This window comes from Emys orbicularis, chromosome 2 (genome assembly GCF_028017835.1).
Source record: "Emys orbicularis isolate rEmyOrb1 chromosome 2, rEmyOrb1.hap1, whole genome shotgun sequence".
In the NCBI taxonomy this organism is placed as follows: domain Eukaryota; kingdom Metazoa; phylum Chordata; order Testudines; family Emydidae; genus Emys; species Emys orbicularis.
Genome location: NC_088684.1, coordinates 24,530,613 through 24,554,155, shown reverse-complemented (window position 1 = coordinate 24,554,155; position 23,543 = coordinate 24,530,613). Strand labels below are relative to the sequence as shown.

At 40.9% G+C, this 23,543-nt stretch overlaps 2 protein-coding genes across 3 annotated transcripts in view; one reads left to right on the top strand and one right to left on the bottom strand.

The window, feature by feature from the left end:
* MRPL13 (mitochondrial ribosomal protein L13) overlaps positions 1 to 4,692 on the bottom strand; it is a 48,390-nt gene extending 43,698 nt beyond the window's left edge. Inside the window, exons 1-2 of one of the 2 annotated variants that reach the window (XM_065398621.1) lie at positions 4,525 to 4,692; positions 3,269 to 3,392 (exon numbers count right to left, since the gene is read on the bottom strand). In XM_065398621.1, coding sequence (XP_065254693.1) covers positions 3,269 to 3,392; positions 4,525 to 4,692 — 292 coding nt within the window. The remainder of the gene's footprint in view (positions 1 to 3,268; positions 3,393 to 4,524) is intronic. The other variant, XM_065398622.1, reaches the window with a different exon arrangement.
* The window catches only part of MTBP (MDM2 binding protein), a 62,614-nt gene continuing 43,761 nt past the window's right edge, over positions 4,691 to 23,543 (top strand). The window contains exons 1-9 of the mRNA XM_065398620.1: positions 4,691 to 4,766; positions 7,889 to 7,969; positions 11,399 to 11,472; positions 11,572 to 11,723; positions 18,754 to 18,812; positions 19,841 to 19,985; positions 21,477 to 21,594; positions 22,330 to 22,464; positions 23,347 to 23,441. Of these exons, the coding sequence (XP_065254692.1) occupies positions 4,691 to 4,766; positions 7,889 to 7,969; positions 11,399 to 11,472; positions 11,572 to 11,723; positions 18,754 to 18,812; positions 19,841 to 19,985; positions 21,477 to 21,594; positions 22,330 to 22,464; positions 23,347 to 23,441 (935 nt within the window). The remainder of the gene's footprint in view (positions 4,767 to 7,888; positions 7,970 to 11,398; positions 11,473 to 11,571; positions 11,724 to 18,753; positions 18,813 to 19,840; positions 19,986 to 21,476; positions 21,595 to 22,329; positions 22,465 to 23,346; positions 23,442 to 23,543) is intronic.

Genomic DNA, 23,543 nt, shown 5'->3' with positions numbered 1-23,543 from the left:
TTTTCAAAGCCTCCCTAAGCCACACAGCTCATCTGATAGCTGTTCAAATTCAACAGACAGACGTTCTACCTCCACACCTGCAGCAACGTTTCCCCCTTTGTTTCACAAATATTATGCAGGACACAACAGGCAACTATAACCATTGGGATATTTTCCACACTGAGATCCAATCTGGTGAGTAAACACCACTAGCATCCTTTCAATCTACCAAAAGCACATTCAACTGTCATTTGCACTGGCTGAGCCTGTAGTTGAATCTTTCCTTCGTGTTATCAAGATGGCCCGGGTACAGGTTCAAGAGCCAGGGTAGGCAGGATCCCTATTAGCATTTCAACATCGCCAATGGTAATCCGTGGTTGGAAAAGAAGGCTCCTTCTTGTAGCTTTCTGAAGAGTACTCTGTCCTTAAATACGCAAACAGCATGCACCTTTCCTGACCAGCCAGTGAAGCACCACCGGTGATCCATCAGAGCTTGCATAACCATGTAAAAATAGCCCTGTTGATGTACTCTGTAGCAAGGTGCTCTGGGGCCAAAATAAGGATGTGTCTCCCATCTATTGCTACACCGCAGCTTGGGAACCCCACAGCTGCAAAGCCACCCGCTATGTTCTCCACATTGCTGAGAGTCAGAGTTCTGTGTAGCAGGAGACTATTAATGGCCCTGTACACTTCCATGATAATGGCCCCCACAGTGGATTTTTCCACTCCAAAATGAATTCCCACTGACTGGTAAGTAATCTGGCATAACAAGTTTCCACAGTGTGATTGCCACTTGCTTCTCCACTGTTAGTGCAGCTCTCAGTTTGTGGTCCCTGCATTAGATGGCTGTGGCAAGTTCAGCACACAGATTCAGGAAACTGGCCTTACACATTCGAAAGTTCTGCAGCCACTGCTTGTCATCTCAAACCTGCATTACGATGGGATCCCACCAGTCAGTGCTCATTTCTTGGTCCAAGAAGTGGCACTCCAACATTTGCAGCTGCTCCAAGAATGCCATCAACAACCTTGAATTGGTTCTTGCTATGTACCACAGCAAACTTATCACCAGAAAATCGTGTTCCTTGTGGTTCTTCTTGCAGCTCTGCAAATACCAAAGGATCATGTGTGCTGCGCTTGAAACACTCATGACAATAGTGCAGAGTGGTACAGGCTACATGCTTCTGTCAGAGATGGCAGACAGTGACAAGTCCCATGTAGGTTTGTGGGAAATTGAAAATAGGTGCAAAAATTATGAGATAGATATGATATTATGGGATGGAGAACACTGCATTATGGGAATCTGACCCCTTCCTCCCAGTCACCCTTGCATGAGTCTTTTCTCGCCAACCATGCTTTGCCAAAACTACGTAAAAGACAGCGTGCTCAACAGTGGCAGGCTGCACACTGGGATACTTACCCAGTGTACAATGCACTGTGCAGCAACACAAGCGCTCCTGGTAAGTACAAGCAGCGCCAATGCAAGGAGCCAAATACGCACATGCACAAGTGATATACTAACGGTGGCAGATGTCAAGGTGGTTAAGCACTGGAATAAATTGCCTAGGGAGGTTGTGGAATCTCCATCACTGGAGATTTTTAAGAGCAGGTTAGACAAACACCTGTCAGGAATGGTCTAGATAATACTTAGCCCTGCCATGAGTGTGGGGGGCTGGACTAGATGACCTCTCGAGGTCCCTTCCAGGCCTATGATTCTATGTAAGCCAATGAAACTTGCATCAGCAAAACTTGGTAGACATGGCCTAATGCATGTATCTATACCATGCCAAGAGTCCTAGACCATTGTGATGTCAAATGTGACTCAATCACCACCCCATTTACAGCTAATTTGCGTGCAACAATTTCATTGGTTGTAAAAGGAAGACTGCACACTCCAGCATACCTTCCATTTGCCATCCATACAAATCAACACAATCCCCAAAACACGGAGCCCATCAATGCACTCACACCCTCGTTTGGTACCTGCAGAAATCCACACAACTCTCCCAGAACTGCACACAAATTGACCCAACCAGCACACACAACAAAAACCACAAACATCACTCAGAAGCCTAGAATTTCTGTTCAGTCAGTGTGAAGCGATGGAAACAGGTATAAGCATGGCTGGCAACTCTTTTTGTTTAGAATATCACCAGATTCACAGTCTGTTACTATCCAGCTATTTTCTGCTTTTTTTACACACAACTTTACAAATCATACCTGTGCAACAGCACAGGCTTGCAGCTACTAGTAAATTTATAAATTAGGAATATATTTTAAAACACTTTCCACTGGAGTGGGATTAAAAAAGTAAAACTTGATACACGTCTGTAACAAAACAAAACAAAAAAGAACAAAAATACTGTCTACATTAGTTCTAATTCTTCAAGTTGCTCCAGGTGGGCTGATCCTCTCATTGCCTGTGCAATGCCTCAGTGAAGGCAATGGGAACCTTCACATGGGTGTAGGGGTTTACCCACATGGATCCTCAGACTGTACAGCATCAAGGACCTGATACAAAATCCACTGAATTCAGTAAGAGTCTATCCATAAAAACTTCAGGCCCTTTGTGAAAAGGGGCTGACTGGTGACTTCAGGTGTGCCAAAATAAATATAAATTTGATTTTTAGTTACATTAAGAAATAAGCTATTTTTTCTGCTGGAAGATTCAGTGGTTTAAAAGTCAACAAGCTGCAAAGAACATTGGTTCTCTGGCTTAGCCCACCTCTCTTCAACCAATCACATACTGGCAAAGCTCCAACCTTATCTTCATGCAGAGAGGATTGTCATTGATGGAATTGGCTTAGCACGTTAGACTACGCTCTCCTCTTCCATGCTTTCACAGCTGACTGGCATTTCCTTCCATACATGATGCACAGTGTAGGGAATATTACTATTATTATCTGTTTTACAGAAGTTGCTCAGAGGCCTCAAACCAGATTCATGGCTCCATTATGCTAGATGCAGTACAAAATCCCTACCCAGAGAAGCTTAAACATAGGCCAGGGACTATGTGTTTATACAACATCTAGAAAAATGAGACCCATAAGTGCTACTGCAACATAATTGTTCAGTATTAAATAATACACAGCCTACTTTTATATGAAAGAATAGTTCAGTGACACAAAGCCTCAGGGAGATAAAAATGAAGGTGGGGACAAAATGGTGAGTCAAAGTTTGTAAAGAATACAGAAAACACAAACTTAAAAAAAATATGATGAATGAAATTTAAAGGAAAGGAAACATACAAGTGAAGGAAATCAAGCTTGCCTCAGTTTACTACAATACTTACTTAGTGCATGATACATAGGCTTATGCTTCCCCTGAAGTCTGATTACACTCACGGCTGCAAGTTTTCCGGGTGGTTGCATCTTCCCATCTATGAGATACCAGGCTCTGGCAAAAGTAGCCCATTGCTAAAGAAGATTAACAAAGTTGTAGTTAATGCAGTAAAATAAATACACTCAGCCTAAATAACTCCACAATACCACAATCATGTTAGGTATTTACAAGAAAATACATTAGGTATTTTAGAGATTAACTATCATGATTTTAACCAATAAATAAATTATTTTTTAGGAAAAAAACTTTAATCACTGTTTCTAAATACCGTACAAACATTAATGTTCAATTATATTTCCTTAAGATTTTAAGAAAGGGTGGGGGAAACTGTAAAGTGCTGTATAAATTATCTTCAATCGTGATAATACTATGAGGAAATAACTAGAGGTCTTTTCCACTTTCTGGTACTGTTTTCAAAATCTAGATGTCCTCTTATAAATTATTGCTAACTAACAAGCTTTCTTTATTTTCATGGGGGGAGAGGAAACACAATTCTAAATGGAAGAATTACAGCTCTGACCCTACAAGCACTTCATTAGTGAAGCACAGGATTAGCAGGAATAGTACTGTTGACTTCCATAGGTAACACCCTAAACCTGCCAACATTTACCCACTTACTTAACTTTACTTAATCCTGCAGACACTTAGGCACCATCTACTACAAACATTTATGCAGAAGCTTAATTTTACTACTGCCCCAAGAGAGGTGCCCGATGGTTGTCAGAATCCCGGCCTAAGCGTTTGCAAGATTAAAGCCTATGTTTGTTCCTTCCTTTCTGTACCTGCCATGTTACTTGCTACCCTACAAAATTAGCTGCCCCACGTGGGCACGATGAGCTCTACTCGTCTCTCCAGGGAGGGTAAATACAGCCACGCGTGGAAACTTTACCCGCAGGGAAATCTGCTAGGGAAGTGCAGCCCTTCCTTTCCGTTCTCTGCAGCCCCCTGCCTGCCACTTTCCACAGGCAGGAGGGGGCAGACTCCTTCCCGGGAAGCGGGGCACTTACACCAGGAAACGCCCCGGCCTGGAAGACGCAGCCGGCTCTTGCACCGCTGTGAAGAGGGGGCACCAGGCCGAGGACACGCAGCCAGTGAGGGGTAGAGCCCGCGCGCGCCCCCCCGAGAGAGGAGCCACCTCAGCGGCCTGCCCGTGGGGCTCCCGCGTCCCCTCAGCCGGCGAGGAGCCCGGCGCGGGGGGCCACTCACCTGGGCCGCTTTGGTGTAGCTGGCCATGGCGGATTGGCGGCGCGCCGGGGGAGCGGGTTCGCTGCCGGACCCGGTCCCGGCGGCAGGAAGCGGAAGCGGGAGAGGCCGGCGGCAGCAGCAGCACCGGCTGCAGAGCGTCCCCGGGAGGAGGCGCCCGGCCGCGGCCATGGACCGGTACCTGCTGTTCGTGGGCTGGGAGGAGCGGAGAGCCCCGCGGCCCGGCGGCGCTGAGCGCGTAGCAGGTGCGGGCGAGCGGGGATCGGGGGTAGCCAGAGAGCCCTGGGGCGACGAGCTCGCGTACCGCGGGGTCATGCGCCGCCCGGAGCGGCTCCTCCAGACACAGCCAGAGGGGCGTCTCTCGCCGGGGGCCCCGAGTGGGGGAGATCTGGGTACAACCAGCTGTAATTGTGGCGGGTGCCTAGGACCCCAGGCTCTGTGCTGGGTGACGCGTCCCTGAGAGGGGCTGTGGCATCACTTCCAGGTTTCAGAGTAGCAGCCCTGTTAGTCTGTATCCGCAAAAAGAACAGGAGTACTTGTGGCACCTTAGAGACTAACACATTTATTTGAGCATTAGCTTTCGTGGGATACAGCCCATTTCTTCGGATGCATAAAATGGAACATATATATATATATATATATATATATATACACACACACACACATACAGAGAGCATGAACAGGTGGGAGTTGTCTTACCAGTTCTGAGAGACAACTCCCACCTGTTCATGCTCTCTGTATGTTCTCTGTACGTATATATATATCTCCTCAATATATGTTCCATTCTGTGCATCCGAAGAAGTGGGATGTAGCCCACGAAAGCTTATGCTCAGATAAATTTGTTAGTCTCTAAGGTGCCACATCTACTTCCAGTGTTGTTCGCAGTTCACTGTGGTGATCAAGACTTGTAGTTGTGGCTCTAGAGTTTTGTGTGTTTTCCCTGCAGCGCACATTGTGGTGGGACTAGTCCCAGGTTTCAGGCCGGCCGAGCGGAGCAGTGGGCACACAAGTGCATTCTCCACGCCGGCTTACGCTCCAGGCCACTCAAGGAGCTCTGAACAGATTGGTTTAAATTAATAAATAAATTATAAAATTATAAATAAATTAATGGAGATATCCCATCTCCTAGAACTGGAAGGGACCTTGAAAGGTCATCGAGTCCAGTCCCCTGCCTTCACTAGCAGGACCAAGTACTGATGGTTTGAGCCATCATCGTTCCTTCCTCACTCTGCCATCTGCCAGGAGAGGTTAGGAACAATCCCACCGTGCAGCTGGCCGGCAAGGGAGAGGAGAATGTTTCATAGAGGATAAAAGTTGTGTGTGAGATGTTTACATCGTGTGGTCATGTTTGCAGTGCACCATCACACCAGTGTATAGGGACACAGTCGTGATGGTGATATGCCATACCACATCTCAGAAGATGGCCCTTTATTACTTTTAAAAGAACGACAAGTACTTGTGGCACCTTAGAGACTAACAAATTTATTTGAGCATAAGCTTGCATGGGCTAAAACCCACTTCATCGGATGCATGCAGTGGAAAATACAGGAGGAAGATATATATACACAGAGGACATGAAAAAATGGGTGTTGCCATACTAACTATAGCGAGAGTAATCAGTTAGGGTGGGCTATTATCAGCAGGAAAAAAAAATCTTTTGTAGTGATAATCAGGATGGCCCATTTCCAACAGTTAACAAGAAGGTGTGAGTAACAGTAGGGGGGAAAATTAGCATGGGGAAATAGGTTTTACTTTGTGTAATGACCCATACACTCCCAGTCTTTATTCAAGCCTAATTTAATGGTGTCCAGTTTGTAAATTAATTCCAATTCTGCAGTTTCTCGTTGGAGTCTGTTTCTGAAGTTTTTTTGTTGGGGTATTGTGACTTTGAGGTCTGTAATTGAGTGACCAGGGAGGTTGAAGTGTTCTCCGACTGGTTTTTGAATGTTATAATTCTTGACGTCTGATTTGTGTCCATTTATTCTTTTGCATAGAGACTGTCCGGTTTGGCTAATGTACATGGCAGAGGGGCATTGCTGGCACATGATGGCATATATCCCATTGGTAGATGTGCAGGTGAATGAGCCTCTGATAGTGTCCACTATCCACTATAGTGTCCATTTTTTTTCATGTCCTCTGTGTATATATATCTTCCTACTGTATTTTCTACTGCATGCATCCGAATAAATTTGTTAGTCTCTAAGGTGCCACAAGTACTCCTCGTTTTTTGCTGATACAGACTAACACGGCTACCACTCTGAAACCTTTATTACTTTGTAGCTTTTTGTGGTTTTGTTTTTTCATTTGTAGATTAATTCATAGATTCTAAGGCCAGAAGGGAGCATTGTAATCATCTAGTCCAGGACTGGGCAAACTTTTTGGGCCACATTGGGGTTCCAAAACTGTGTGGAGGGCTGGGTAGGGAAGTCTGTGCCTCCCCAAATAGCCTGGCCCCCGCTCCCTATCTGCCCCCTCCCACTTCCTGTCCCCTGACTGCCCCCCTCAGAACCCTTGACCCATCCGACCCCCACTTGCTCCTTGTCCCCTGACTGCCCCCTCCTGGGACCCTCCACCCCTAACCGCCCCCCCCCCCCCCGGGAGCCCACCCCCATCCAAACTCCCGGCCCCGACCACCCCCCCCAGAATCTCCGCCCCATCCAACTGCTCCCTGTCCCCTGATGCCCCCCTGGACCCTCTGCCCCTTATCCATCCCCAGCTTCCCGCCCCCTTACCATGCCGCTCAGAGCAGCAGGACTGACAGCTGCACTGCCCGGCTGGAGCCAGCCACGCCGCTGCACTGCCTGGCAGGAGCTCACAGCCCCGCCGCCCAAAGCGCTGGCGACGTGAGGCTGCGGGGGAAAGGAGACAGCAGGGGAGGGGCCGGGGCTAGCCTCCCCAGCTGGAGCTCAAGGGCCAGGCAGGATGATCCTGCGGGCCACATCGTAGATTGCCCACCTCTGATCTAGTCTGACCTCCTGTATAACACAGCCCATAGAACTTCTCCAAAATAATTTTTAGAGCAGATCTTTTAGAAAAACATCCAGTCTTGATTTAAAAATTGTCAGTAAGGGAGAATCCACCCAGACTCTGGGTAAATTGTGGCAAGTAGAACTTTCTTATAGATAGGGAAGTGCAAGCTCCCGTGATATTGCTCTTGTGAGTTCTCTTCCTGGATGGATGTGTCACAACATCTGTCAGGCCTCAAAACAGGTTCTTCTTTGCATATCCTTTACAGGCACCCTCTGCTAAACAGACACTTGAGACTAACTGGATCTGCTGGCCTAACTAGCAAGTTTTCAGGCGTTTGCAAGAAAGGAAGGAATTGTTGTTTTTGTGTTTTCTATTCATAGAAACTTGTGTTTTGCAGGTATAACTGCTGCAAATGTTTATAACTTTCTGAAAGAAAATTGTAGAACCTTTATAAATGAGGATGTAAGCACGTTCCCAGGTAAATATAGTGGCAAATAGCAATATAAGGCAAATGTAATTGTGGTTATTGTTTAACCAGGGCTTGAAAAATCATGTGCCCAGGGCAAATAGGAAAGTTTGAATGAATGAATGTCATCACTCTGCAGAATCTGTGCTTTCATTTTTTAAAAAATCCACAATTAAAGCCATTATATTTGTGAAGAAAAGCTTCCAAATGTGAAACAAGTATAACCAATGCAGATTTAGCCAGAAAAAGCTCCTGACAGCCACAAAAAGCTCCTGACAGCTTTCCCAAGCGACAACAGGTGTTTTCATTGCTGTTCAGAACAGGGCAGTAGTGAAACTGTCAAAAAATTGAGTCACTTTCAATTTGCTGCTGCTTGGGAAACTGGTGAAGTCTTCCCTCGACTCCCCTTGTGCAGGAAGTAGCCAGGTGATTGGGGGTAATGTAAAATAGTAGACACCTCCACCTATCTTTGCAGCCAGGAGAAGGAGTTGTTTCAGGTATGAGGTGGAACAGCGCGAATGCTTTTTCTCTCTTCTAGCAGTTGATTTAGGGGATTTCATGTGTTTTAGAAACCTGTGGGCAGGAAGCTGGAATGAAAGATAGGACCTTTAACCAATGTGCTGGGATAGCTCTCTGTCAGGAACCCCAGCATTTTTCCCGCCTTGCCCAGCAGCTTAGTGGAGGGGAGGGGGCTGCTTCAAATTTGGGCATTGCCAAGACAATCACATTTCCTTCTCCTACCCTTTTTCCATATTTTTCTCTGGCTAATAGGCTTAGTTCTCTAGATATTAAGTGTTTGTAGAATTTCCAAGCCTTATGGATGTGTGTGGGCAGGAGAAAGAGAGTGGAAGGACTGATGGGATAAGTTGAAAAGGAGAAGTAAGGTACATAGTGAGATTTTTGTAGTGAGACACTATGTAGGGAAAATGAGAGAGACAGACATAAAAAGTGGGTGGATGGAGAAAAGAGGAAATGGATACAGAGGACAACTCAAGAAAAGATCATGATTTATCATAGGGAAGAAAGAAAGCAACTGGAGTGAAGTTAGGAAGGGAAAGAGGGGATAACCCATGCAAGAGAGATGTAGTAAGTTCCAAAGAGCTTGTCAAACTGTCTAGCTGTCAGTATTTTTGCTAAATAGTATTCGAGCAAATTCCAGTGAAACATGTTGAATAATATAGTCAGATTATTTTTCTGCTTTTTCAGTAAAACCTAGAAGTAAGCTACATCATAAAGTATTAAATAGAACATTGACAATATTATAATTAAATACAGTATACACTATATGTTTTATTCCTTCATTTGTAAAGGTAAGGCTTGTCTGTGTGTGAAACAGTACTTTCTTGGAAGTCAGAGACTGTGGAATCAACTTCCACATGAACTAAGGACCATTGCAAACCTCACACCTTCTGTTTTAAGGCAAGGCTCATCTCTTTGATTTTGTCTTCTTTAACATAAATACATAGACACGTACACTTAAAAAATAGCAAGCCCTACCACAACAAGGCATTCCACTACACACGCTTTTCCCACAGGGAAATGATAGAGAAGAAACAAAATGTGACAGATTTTATTCACATTTCTTAATCTACTACTGGAAGATGCTCGAATACTATATTGATGAGCGAGGTATAAGAATCTATATAGAATCCAAGGTATGTGGCTTTGGGTAGTAGGAAATGTGGTGTCTCAGGTATTTTTTATTTTGACTCGTAAGTGTCAGGTAAAAAATGGTTGTCCAAAAACTATATTAATCTACAGGGTTGTGGCTTGTTCCCAGCAGCTGTGGTTTAGTGGCAGTAAAGTCAAATAGCAAGAATAGCAGACTGAGTTTTCTCCAGGTTTGCCACTCACTCATGGCAACACCTTGTTCAGGTCAGACCCATTATACCTTAGCTAAGGACTGACCCTGTGAGGTGATGAGCTCCTTATCTCTCATGATCGGGCCCTTTATTATTATACTTGTGGTCCCAGGTTTATTATTTTAAATAATATTCTCTGTGCCCTGGTTCATTTTAATGGATGTAATACCTGTAAAGCTTGCAGAGACATTCAGAGCCTCAAGTAATGAACATTTGTAAAGTGCTTTGAGATCCTCTGATGAACATATACAAATTTCTAAGGTGCCTGTTCTGGTATTTTTTGATAATACCTGAAATTCACTATTTAGTTGCAGAGTATTATATTACTGATTTACTTAATCAATAATCAACCTATTAATCTGTGATAGCTGTTGTATTTGTGTGTGACTTACATAACACAATTGTGACCTTACTGAGTACCATGGCTATAGCTTTATGCGTAGGTCAGGAATGACTGGATTTCAAAACAGCTAAACAAAGTAATTTGTGAATTTTCAGGCAAAAAAGTGAATTAATTACTTTACAAAATATAATTAACTGATCTGGATATGCTCTGTTTGTTTATGGCCAGCCCATTACCTCCAGTGGACAGCTGATTATGAGCCATGAGGAGGGACCCAGCTTTTAAGTTAAGCAGTTTGAGAGAGTTATCAAACCACTGAGCTGGCAATGTTTACAGCTTTAGGGAAGTCACTGCAATGCACTGTATTGCAGATTTAGAGAAAACATTAATCTCTCATTCTATCAACCATCTGAGCAGGCTGATGAGTGTTGTGATTCAGCTGAGGTATGTGCATAAATTGTGGGAGGGAATAATTGTGAAGAATCAAACCTGAGAAATTCTCTTACATTATCCTTGGTACAATTAGAGGCTCACAAATGACTTAATGCCTGTGGCTTTAGTTGTGATGCCAAAAGAAAACTAATGCTTAAGCAACAGTGGCATATTAAAATGTACATGTTAAGCACGTTTTGCTACAAAACTAAGATGCAAATATGACATTCCAATGCTGGTAACTTTTACCATCTACAGATTCACCACCATTCAGTTTAGTCTGGCATGATTTTCAATTTTTATGCATGCCTTACCTATGCTACAATACAGCCATATCGGGGGAACTGATTACAAGACAGTTGCCCCTATTATTACTGGTAATTGGTTTCAACCAGTCTGAAATGGAATCAATTTGTAGTGCAGACTGGACCAATATTCTGCACGTATACTACAAATTAGGACAATGTTTGTTAGCTTATTAGGGGTAACCATGTTATAACCAGGTTACCTGATATGGTTGTATTTGTAACATAGACAGGTCCTCAGATGACCAAAATAGAGCCTGCAGTGATAGAGGGCAAATTATAGGCAAAAAAAAGCATCTTCATTTAAAAAAAGGCTATATTTGCCTGAAAAGTTATATACGATTGGGTTACTTAAATTGCTAACTCAAGCAGTAAAGTAAGGTCACAAGTAAAAAATCTTAATTCAGAATCTTTGTAAGAAGGAAATGAAATTGAAATAGGAAGAATGGACTGTGTGGATTGCTTTTGATGTTTAAAAAAATGTTTTATTCCTCTTTAGCATGTTCTGTGGCTGGCGTTCCAGGTATGAGGAAATGGTATTTTGCAAATCAAGTTATATATGATTTCTATCAGGTAAGAAGAAAAACAGTTCTATAACTCTTCTGCTGACTGTGCAAATTTTGATTAACATAAATCAGCACTTTGACTAATAAATTCCTTTTGCTTTATTAGTTTTGTAGTTCTGACTGGGAGGAGATCAATTTTGATGTGAAGAAAGATGAAAATGAAAACTCTCTCCAAACCAGTATAGAAGAATGCCTGGGTGCTATTCAGAGTTTTGAGGAGGAAGATAGTAGCAGCAGAGAGTCACTGTCACTGATTGAGTATGCTTATTACATTTTTATTTAAACATGTAGTGATTCAGATCTGATACAGAACAAGGAAACTAAGAGAACTAATTAGTTCTTTTGATGATAGTTTGTGTCCATTTTAATTAATCAGTAACCCCCCAAAACCTTTAAATCCAAAATTCAGTGTGCTTTTACATGACTCTTTACTTTAAAATATCTTAGTTATTTTGTTATTCCATAAAAGTTAAGAGTCATGTAAAGCCACACTGAATTTTTTATTTAAAGGTTTTTCATTAGTTCTAACTGCTGATGTAATTAAGATGCCAAGACAGGCATGAAACATGTCCCCTTTTTGTTCTACATCAAGATGTTTGAACCCGTCAGTTAAATGTAAATATAGGGGATTGATTTTTGTTCTGTGCTTTATAAGAACTTTGACATAATTTCAAAGTATCACAAAGATGTTTATTTATGCTTGCTAATCTGTCGTTTTACTTCAAGCTGTTCAGTGACTAGAATACCTAATACTCTGCCTGTCTTGAATGATGTTTGTATGCACAGTTAAAATTTATATTATATTCTTATATTTTATTTCCTTGAAAGGGACCATTGTGGTGACGTGCTCCAGGATTTTCAAAGGAGCCTGAGGCAGTTAGGTGCTCAAAACTCAGTGAAATGAGTGTCTAATATAGCTGGTCAAAAAAAATTTAGAAACGTTTTCCACTGGAGAATGCAGATTGGTCAGAATCAAAACCATTTCATGGGAATGTGCTGATTTTGACAATTTTGTTTGTTTTGACTTTATTGTTTTGATTAATTTAATTTAGGTTTTTATAATAATTATAACATATTACATTTAATACTAGATATTGGTTTGACGTTATTGAATCATTTTGTTGATTCTAAATTGAAATTTTTGGAATATTTGTTCCAAGGGAAATTTTGAATTTTGTCTTTTTGTTCCAATTCTGAACAAAAACAAATTTTGAAATGTCAGAATTTCTGACAGAACAGAAATTCCTGCTTCCAGTTAGTGCTCATGTCTAACTATTTTAGGTCCCTTTGATAATCCCAGGTATAGCATATAATCTGTTATAATTCTGTTCAGTCTTTATCGTAAAATGATAGAGTGAAAAGAGGTTAAAGTAAGTTTATGGAGAGAAAGGAGAGCAATCAAATAAGTAAAACAAGTTTAAATGCATGTTGAAAACTGAAAAACCTATAAGAACAGCCATACTGGGTCAGACCAAAGGTCCATCTAGCCCAGCATCCTGTCTTCTGACAGTGGCCAATGTCAGGTGCCCCAGAGGGAATGAACAGAACAGAATCATCAAGTGATCCATCCCCTGTCGCCCATTCCCAGCTTCTGGCAAACAGAGGCTAGGGACACCATCCCTGCCCATCCTGGCTAATAGCCATTGATGGACCTATCCTCCATGAATTTATCTAGTTCTTTTTTGAACCCGGTTATAGTCTTGGCCTTCACAACATCCTCTGGCCAGGAGTTCCACAGGTTGACTGTGCGTTGTGTGAAAAAAGTACTTCCTTTTGTTTGTTTTAAACCTGCTGCCTATTAATTTCATTTGGTGACCCCTAGTTCTTGTGTTATGAGAAGGAGTAAATAACACTTCCTTATTTACTTTCTCCACATCAGTCCCAGTCTTATTAATCTCTCCTCAAACGGCAGCAGATCCAGACCCCTTATCATTTTTGTTGCCCTTTTCTGAACCTTTTCCAATTCCAATATATTTTTTTGAGATGGGGCGACCACTTTTGCATTCAGTATTCAAGATGTGGGCGTACCATGGATTTATATAGAACCAATATAATATTTTCTGTCTTATTATCTATCCCTTTCTTAATGATTCTTAACATTCTGTTCACTTTTTTGACTGCCACAGCTCATTGAGTGGATGTTTTCAGAGAACTATCCACAATGACTCCAAGATCTCTTTCTTGAGTGGTAACAGCTAATTTAGATAGCATCATTTTATATGTATAGTGAGGATTATGTTTTCCAATGTGCATTACTTTGCATTTATCAACATTAAATTTCATCTGCCATTTTGTTGCCCAGTCACCCAGTTTTGAGAGGTCCTTTTGTAGCTCTTCGCAGTCTGCCTGGGACTTAACTATCTTGAGTAGTTTTGTATCATCTGCAAATTTTGCCACCTCACTGTTTACCCCTTTTCTCAGGTCGTTTATGAATATGTTAAATAGGACTGGGCCCAGTACAGACTCCTGGAGGACACCACTATTTACTTCTCTCCATTCTGCAAACTGACCATTTATTCCTACCCTTTGTTTCCTATCTTTTAACCAGTTACCAATCCATGAGAGAACCTTCCCTCTTATCCCATGACTGGTTACTTTGCTTAAGAGCCTTTGGTGAGGGACCTTGTCTAAGGCTTTCTGAAAATCTAAGTACTCTATATCCACTGGATCCCCCTTGTCCACATGCTTGTTGACCTCCTCAAAGAATTCTAGTAGATTGGTGAGGCATGATTTCCCTTTACAAAAACCATGTTGACTATTCCCCAACAACTTATGTTCATCTATGTATCTGACAATTTTGTTTTTTACTATAGTTTCAACCAGTTTGCCTGGTAATGAAGTCAGACTTACTGGCCTGTAATTGCTGGGGTCACCTTTGGAGCCCTCTTTAAAAAGTGGTGTCACGTTAGCTATCTTCCAGTCATTTGGTACAGAGGCTGATTTAAGTGATAGGTCACAGACTACAGTTAGTTGTCCTGCAATTTCACTTTTGAGTTCCTTCAGAACTCTTGGGTGAATACCATCAGGTCCTGGTGACTTATTAATGTTTAGTTTATTAATTTGTTCCAAAACCTCCTCTAATGACGCCTCAATCTGGGACAGTTCCTCAAATTTGTCACCTAAAAAGAATTGCTCAGGTTTGGGAATCTCCTTCACATCCTCAACGGTGAAGACCGATGCAAAGAATTCATTTAGTTTCTCTGCAATGGCCTTATCGTCCTTGAGTGCTCCTTTAGCAACTTGATCGACCAGTGGCCCCACTGGTTGTTTAGCAGGCTTCCTGCTTCTGATGTACGTAACAAATTTTTTATTACTTTTTGAGTCTTTGGCTAGCTGTTCTTCAAATTCTTTTTTGGCCTTCCTAATTATATTTTTACACTTCATTTGCCAGAGTTTATGCTCCTTTCTATTTTCCTCATTAGGATTTAACTTGCACTTTTAAAAGGATGCCTTTTTGCCTCTCACTGCTTCTTTTACTTTGTTGTTTAGCCACAATGGCACCTTTTTGGTTCTCTACTATGTTTTTTAATTTGGGGTATACATTTAATTTGAGCCTCTATTATGGTGTCTTTAAAAAGTTTCCATGTAGCTTGCAGCGATTTTACTTTTGGTGCTGTACCTTTTCATTTCTGTTTAACTAACTTCCTCATTTTTTTGTGTAGTTCTCCTTTCTGAAATTAAATGCTACAGTGTTGGGCCCTTGTGGTGTTTTCCCTGCCACAGGGACATTCAATTTAGTTATATTACGGTCACTATTACCAAGCGGTCCAGGTATATTCACCTCTTGGACCTGATCCTGTGCTCCACTTAGGACTAAATCAAGAATTGCCTCTCCTCTTGTGGGTTCCAGGACTAGCTGCTCCAAGAAGCAGTCATTTAAGATGTCAAGAAACTTTATCTCTGCATTCCATCGTGAGGTGATATGTACCCAGTCAGTCTGGGGATAGTTGAAATCCCCCATTATTATTGAGTTTTTTGTTTTAATAGCCTCTCTAATCTCCCTGAGCATTTCACAGTAACTATCTCCATCCTGGTGGTTGGTAATATATCCCTTCTGCTATCTTCTTATTATTCTAGCATGGAATTGCTATCCATAGAGATTCTATGGTACAGTTTGGTTCATTTAAGATTTTTACTTCATTTGACTCTATGCTTTCCTTCACATATAGTGCCACTCACCCAGCAGCACGACCTGTTCTGTCCTTCCGAAATATTTTGTACCCTGGTATTACTGTGTCCCATTGATTATCCTCATTCCACCAAGTTTCTGTGATGCCTATTATATCAATATCCTCATTTAATACGAGGCACTCTAGTTCACCCATCTTATTATTTAGACTTCTAGCATTGGCATATAAACACTTTAAAAACTTGTCACTTTTTAGCTGTCTGCCATTACATGATGTAATTGAATGAGACTTTTTTCATTTGACTGTTTCTCATGAGATCGTACCTGTATTTTATCTTCCATACTCTCCTGCTTACTAGGACGTAGGGAATCTCCATTTATAGATCCTCCCCGAAGGGATGTCTCTGTCCGAACCATGTGCTCATCCACACCTGTTGACTTTCCCCCAGCCCTTAGTTTAAAAACTATAATATGTGCTAATGCATTATGGGGAAAAAATTCCACTAAAAGAGCCAGTCGGTTATTCTCTGAAACATAGCATCTTATAAAATAGATAGCAGTGTGTCTTCAAATATACTTTTTAAAATCAGGCTTTTAGTTTTTGTATACTCACTTTTGTTATTCTGATAATAATGTACAAAAGTTATTTCCAAGTAACACCAGTTATAGGATCTTCACTACAGTATTTTTTACTTTGTCTACACTGGAGCATTTTGGCAATGCTACCGCAGATGTAACCCCCAAGCACTTGGGTAGGTGCCATGTGTCTACACTCACAACTTCTCCCAAGAGTGCACTGACATTCATACCACTGTTGTTATTTCACTTACTCTGAGCAAAGATAAACACAACTGCATCCTCCACTGGGTCCCTCTGCACCATTGTAACACCAGCATGGCCCGGACATGACAGTTGCAGTAGTGCAGTTGGTTCTCCCAGTACTGCTCAACAATGTTCTTGCCCACAGTTCAGTGACATCTCTGATAGGTCTCTTTCACTTGTCTGTTCACACTCCATCTCCTCTATGTAGGCCAGAGAGCAGCTGAGGTAGTACTCTTCTGGTCTTGGCTCTGCTTTTCACTTGCTTTTCCCATTTTCTCCCCCTCCTTGTTTTCAAAGGCACAGAGTCCTAATATAAGCAAAACTTCATTTTAGGTTTTTTCCTTTGGCTTTTTAACAATGTATAATCTGCATAATAAAGCTTTTGTATAATTGAAACATGTTAGAATTCCAACAATAAACTTTTAAAAGGGGAAGTGGTTATGCGTCATGGGGAGCCAAGCAGGATCTCTTCCATGACAACAAGGGTTACACCGTTCCCCTCACAACATCTTAGTGGAGATACAAAAGAGACAGGGATGGTTAATCCAACAATAATAACTAGGGCCCTACCAAATTCACGGTACATTTTGGTCAATTTCACGGTCATAGGATTTTCAAAATTGTAAAATTTCATGATTTCAGCTATTTAAATCTGAAATTTCATGGTGTTGTAATTGTAGGGATCCTGATCCAAAATGGAGTTGTCGGGGGGTCGTGGTACTGCTACCCTTACTTCTGCACTGCTGCTTGTGGTAGTGCTGCCTTCAGAGCTGGGCAGCTGGAGTGGGGTGGCTGCTGTCTGGGAGCCCAGCTTTGAAGGCAGAGCTGCCGCCAGCAGTAGCGCAGAAGTGGTATGGTACTGTCACCCTTACTTCTGCGCTGCTGCCAGCAGAGCTGGGTCCTCAGTGAGCAGCCGCCACTCTCTGGCCACCCAGCTCTGAAGGAAGCAGCTCAGAAGTAAGAGTGACATGGTATGGTATTGCCACCATTACTTCTGGGCTGCTGCTGGCAGGGCGCTGCCTTTAGAGCTGGGCATCTGGCCAACAGCCGCTGCTCTCCGGCTGCCCAGCTCTGAAGGCAGCACAGAAGTAAGTGTGGCAATACCGCGACCCCCCTAAAATAACCTTGCGACCCCACTGGAACTCCTTTTTGGATCAGGACCTCCAATTTGAGAAACGCTGGTCTCCCCCGTGAAATCTGTATAGGATAGGGTAAAAGTACACAAAAGACCAGATTTCACGGTCCATGACGCGTTTTTCATGGCCATGAGTTTGGTAGGGCCCTAATAATAACTAAAAATCCAAAGAGCAAAACAGCTATGTAACAAAATATGAACTCATGAAAGTAATCACAAGAAAAACAGTAATAGGAACACAAGCTTCTTGCCTCCTCTAGTATAATAACTCCAAACAGAGATGCTCACTCTTGCAAAAATCAGGACGGTTGGTCTAAAGTTGATTAATTGTAACACAACATTTGCTCAGGCGACTTGAATTCAGAGAAGAGCTTATGAAAAAATTCCTAAACGCTTCTATTCTAAAGAACAAATAACAAATCTTGATAGTGAGGAAATGGCAGCATAGAGCCCAGGTTGTAAACATATAGAGTAGTTGGCTTTCTAGAGATATTAGGTTTTTTTTTTAACCTTAGAGGGAATCAATTGATTACACTTTTCTTCTGGCTGTTTGAAATCTTAGATACTTAAATTCCTAGAGTTTTTAAGTTTAAAATCTAGGCTTTTATGTAGTGAAGGTATAAATGGTGTATGTTCTTATGCTGTCCCTTGTACCAAGATAAGGCATGCCTTGCATGTTTCTTCTGGAAAATAAGATTATACATGTAAATATAGTAGATGCTATTGTAATAGATAAATGTGCAGTACTGAGAATGAAACTACTCATATTAAATGTAAGTAGTAAAATACATAGAATGGATAGTTATCCATTACTGTTAATATGTTGATAGCTATAGTACTACACAGCAGAAGATTGTAAAGAGCTGTAAATGAAGCTGAAGATTTTACCTTTGGTTACTCGCTTTGAGAGGCAGCATAGACTAGTGGACAGATCACAGAGCTGGGAGCCAGATACTCTTGAATTCTAAACTCAGTTCTACCACTGACTCTGTGGCCTTAGGTTAAGTGATTTCTCCATCTGCCTTTGTTTCCCTGCAAGTAAAATGGAAATGTCAGTGATTCCTTGCAGGGTTTATATGGTTGCTTAGTGCTTTGAAGATGTAGTGTACTTTCATAAAATGCTAAATATCATTACTGGTAATTTAGTTCTGGATAATTTTGTATATAAACTTTTTCAATCTGGTAACTCTCTTTAATTTCAGTGTCTATGAAGAATCTGCAGAGAGTCTACATCAGTTATCGGACAAGCTCCCTGCTCCTGGTAACTTCACAGGCTTGTGTTTATCTTGAAGGTCCCTGTTCTGAGGAGCTTGCAGTCTAAGGACAGACAGAAGTTAAGGGAAGGGGAGCAACAACTGAGGAATTTTGAAATGTCAGCTAGTTTCAGTCTAGGTGGCATTGCAGAAGTGGGTACTTGAGGGACTTAAACATGGACAGGGTATTTGCCTTGTGAATAAGCTCAGAGAGGTTGGACCATGCATGTGGTGTAGAAGAAGTGATGGAGGTAACTGACTGTGAGAAAGCAGATGGAGTTGAGAACATTGGCAGAGAGGGGGTGGAGGGTAGGTAACATGAAACCCAATGTGCAAGTGTGAGTAGGGAGGGGGCATTATAGAGAGTTTAGAAGCTTAAATTTGATTCACTAGCTGATGGGTGGTGTGGGATGTCAGTGGAGAGATCCAAAGGAGAGTGATGATCAAATCGACAGGCAAGGAAAATGACTGGACTGAAGTGAGCAATGTGTGTTTTTTGGGAGGCCAGAGTGGAAGATGTTGCAGTGGTCAAAGCAGAATATAGAGGGCCTGAATGGCGGATTTCACTGTGGGGGATGGAAAGAAAAGTACACACCTTGGAGATGTTGAGGAGGCTGAAACAAGACACGTCTGGTTGCGTGGGGCAAGGGAGAAGGAGGAGTCAAAAATAACCTGTATATCATTGACTTGAGTCACAGGGCTGGAGTTGTTGATGGTGATAGAGAAGGGAGGGAAGTAGAGAACGTTTGGGAGAGAAGATAATGCGTTTTGGTTTTTCTGTGGCGCATAAGCTGATGACAAGACATCCAAGAGGGGATGCTAAAGAGACAGGCTGAAATTCCAATAGCAGTGTTTCAAATCTTGTTCCTACATTTCTTGATTCTGCCCCTTTAACGTACCCGATCCCAATCAACAGTAAAGAATATTTTCTTCGAATGTTTTATAAATTTGGCTTACTCTTTAAAGTGAGATGAATGCTTGGCTCTACAATGTCATAGTATCACATTAATTTACATCATATGTGTTTTATTTACAGGAAGAGCCATGGTTGATGTAATACTACAGTCTGCTGAAAGAGATGCCCCCAAGTTAAAAGACTGCTTACCTGCTATTGGTGCCTTGAAACATCTGAGAGAATGGCATTCTGCAAAAATCACTATAGCAACAAATGACAATAAAGGGTAAGTGTTTTTTTTTTTTTTTAATTGTTCAAGCAGGTGCATTATTTGTTTTGCGTCAACATATACTACTGTTTTTAAATAAAGCTCATGAAATGTCTTAGTTCTTGACAGGTATTCTTTAGGAAAGTATGGATTTCTCTCTTAGAGAAGAGGAGGAGCTATCCAGACAATTCTATTGTTGTAAATACATGTTTTCAGCAAAGGGGCCGACAGAAATACAGCATTTAAAATGCCTCTAATTTCTAGGGCACAGTATATAAATATATTTGATCTCATTTTACTTAACTTTGCCTCATATATCTAGTTTTCCCTGATATTCTGGCTTCATTTTACATAACATATTGTATAAAGTTAATATATTAGAACACACAATTATTATTGATTAACTTTGAATCTGGGTTTGTATTTTTTATAAAATGGGTATCAAGATGCTGTTTTTGTCTTTTGAAGTAAAGACTATTGACTTGAATATTTTTAATTACACACAAGTTTGCTGATTGCCTATTACCCTCTCACCTAGTCAGCTCAGTGTAAAATATAGAATGACTTTGGATATGTTTTATTTTTAACCACAAGTCATTCAGCTGCTTTTTTCCCCATGAAGAGAATTGGGAACTAGAGTAGGGGTGCCTAAGCTTTGTGTCCAATAAGTAGGCTCAGTCCTCCATTGTCTTGCTGTCATTTGCCATAACCATGTGCTTTCTTTCAAATCCAAGCCTGGAATTTGGGACAGAGGGTTAATCCCATAATATGTTACAGTGCTCGAGACCTGGTCAACAAAATTGTGATAAAACAAGGAAACTAAATGCGTAGTCCTGAAATAAATGCCTATAGCTAGAGAAAATATTTACTTGTCATAAGACACCTGCTAATACCCACAGAGGGAGATGAAAAACTATCATGATCAATTTATCATGATGGAAAATTCCTTCCTGATTTCAAGTATGGCAATCAACACTTCCCTGTGCAACCTGCTTCGGATCAAGTAGGCTTAGCTCCGTGCTGTGCTGCATATCCTTTATGCATAATGAGGCAACCTAGTCCTGCTCTTACAACATGTAAACCCACAAACGATGAACAAGGGTAGGGAGATCCTCTAGTTGGCAAGAGAAGCCAATGTCTTCCCTTTCTATCCATGCCTCCTTATTCCCCTTAGTACGCAGAGATGGCCAATAGTAGGACGTGCAGACCACAAGACTATTAATTACAAGCTGACTCATTTTGCCAAGCCAGCCATTGCTCGATACATGTCCATGCACCCTACTGTCATCTTTGTGGAGCATGGAAACACCTTCCCCTGCAGAAGGGGGAGCCAGCATTTCTGTAAGAGTTTGTACTTTTCAGAGTACAAAGTTATACATATTTGTCTGCGTTTACATATTTTCAGACGTCTGTTTAGTGCTAAGATTTAGTAGATACATTGGATTAAACCACATAGCATGTTAATCTGTAAAACTAGGTGAAATAAGATTCGTTATTTTTTCTTTACAGTAGCTGGCAAAAAATTGCAGACTACCTATCAGCAGATGTTGTGGCTTCAGATAATCTAATAAATATTATTGATTCAAAAGAGCTGTGGAGAGGAGAGATTCAGATATGGGAAAGAAAGGTAAATTAATTTTTTCTAGTTTTGGTTAACTTTGTTTAGGTTCACTGTGTACACATGGTGCATGAAATTGTTATGGGATATGTACTGTATTATAAATGCTTAAACTTCATGCTGTCATCTGAATTTTTTAACAATCTAATTATATAGGAACAAGTTTTAATAATTAACACTTTTTTTCTAAACAGAGACAGTACAAGCTGATTTCCCCCCCAGTATAACTAAACTGTGGAGTTTCATGGTTTAGGGGCCTAACTTTTTACCCTCTTTACCTTAGGGGGTGTGTGTGTGTTTTTTTAAGCCAAATCTTTTGTTGTTCATGACCAACCATTATCCTCTTTCTGTGCTATTTTGTAGTACTCAGATGAAAACCCACATCTAGCACTTGTCCAAAAACAGCAACCATTCAACTGTAGAAGACCCTGCTTGTGTTTGCAATGTCTTAATCTTGAGTACATTACCTGGTTCCCCAACCCTAATATTATTCCTACTTAGTTGTTTGTTGAAATCTGTTGGGCCGTATCCTTTTAAAGTAATTGTATATCTAATTGACTGAAGAAAAATGGGTTTATTAAAATAATGCTTTGCTTTATGTAAACTTTATTTCATTCTTCATCTGCTAGTTGCACCAAATGCTTGATATGCAAGAACATGAGAATTTTTCTAACCTAATTCATCTCATTAACATCAGGCTTTATATCTGCCTTTTTTTTTTAATATTCTGTCTATTTTCTTTAGTTTGGATTTGAAGTTAGGTTTCCAAAATTTTGTATAAAGAGTGTCTCGGCCAAGCCATTCAGCACATCGCATTTAAATACTTGCTTCACTGCCAAGAAAACAGCACAATCAAAGACTACTAATATTTTGCCAGAGGTAAGGCCTGTGTTTGATCTGTCTTTGAACTACAATAGTTCACTTTTTTTTACCTTCCTGAAAAAATTAATAATGAGGGAAGTGGTAGTCAGGATTCAAAAACAAATATAAAAGTACTGACTCTGTAACGTACAGCTCTTACGGCCTATCTTGTTCATATTTTATCTGGATAGTATCAGTGATATTTGATCTAATTACATGTCTAAAATGTGATACTACATTCTCAAAGTAGAAATGAAAAATGGTTCTGATTTCTTAGCTTTCAAAAAATTTAATGTTAAATACTGCTGTAGCATGTTGAAGCATATATTCATTTATTTACTTGTACAAATACACTTTATTATTAAACACTTTTTTCTGAAAATTGCTTGTACCATTTTTACCCAGTGGAAATTGGTCATCTTTTAAAGTTTAAAAATCAAAATCCATAGTTATTGGTGGAAAATACTGAATATAAAAACCCCTTTAATGTAACTATATATATATGAATGTTAATAGTTTTTTACAGTTAAAGCTTCTAAATATATTTTGTCTTTAATTGTATGGTCTTGAATGATTTTTATTTGTAGTATCTGAGGGAAGATGGGCTCAGAAGTAGCCCTGCACATATTATTTCATATGCATATGTGTATTCTAAGGAATCTATTGGAAGAATCGTTTTAGGCACCTTCCATAAGTTTGCCCTTTTAAGATGTTTAATTATATTTTAATTTTGACTATATTGCAAAACCTTCCTCTCTTTCTCACCCCCATTTCCCTGCTTCAAATGTGTTCCTAAATAAGGACCCAGTTCAGCAAAGCACTTAAAGCAAGTGATTAAGTCCCATTGAAATAATATCCAGAAGATTAAAGTTACAAATTCTGAATTTAATTTCTTTTCAGGTTTTTCATTATTATGGTCCTGTCTTAGAATTCATGCGGCTGGTGGTGCTCTCAGATCTGCCATCCTATTTTGTATCCGGTCTTGAATTTGAGCTGTATCCTTTTGTTTCAAAGCTCATCATCTCCCCTCCCCCCCTCTCCCCCCCCCCCCCCCCCCGGTGTTTGCAAATGGGTGGAAGAGAACGGGGGCTGTGGTG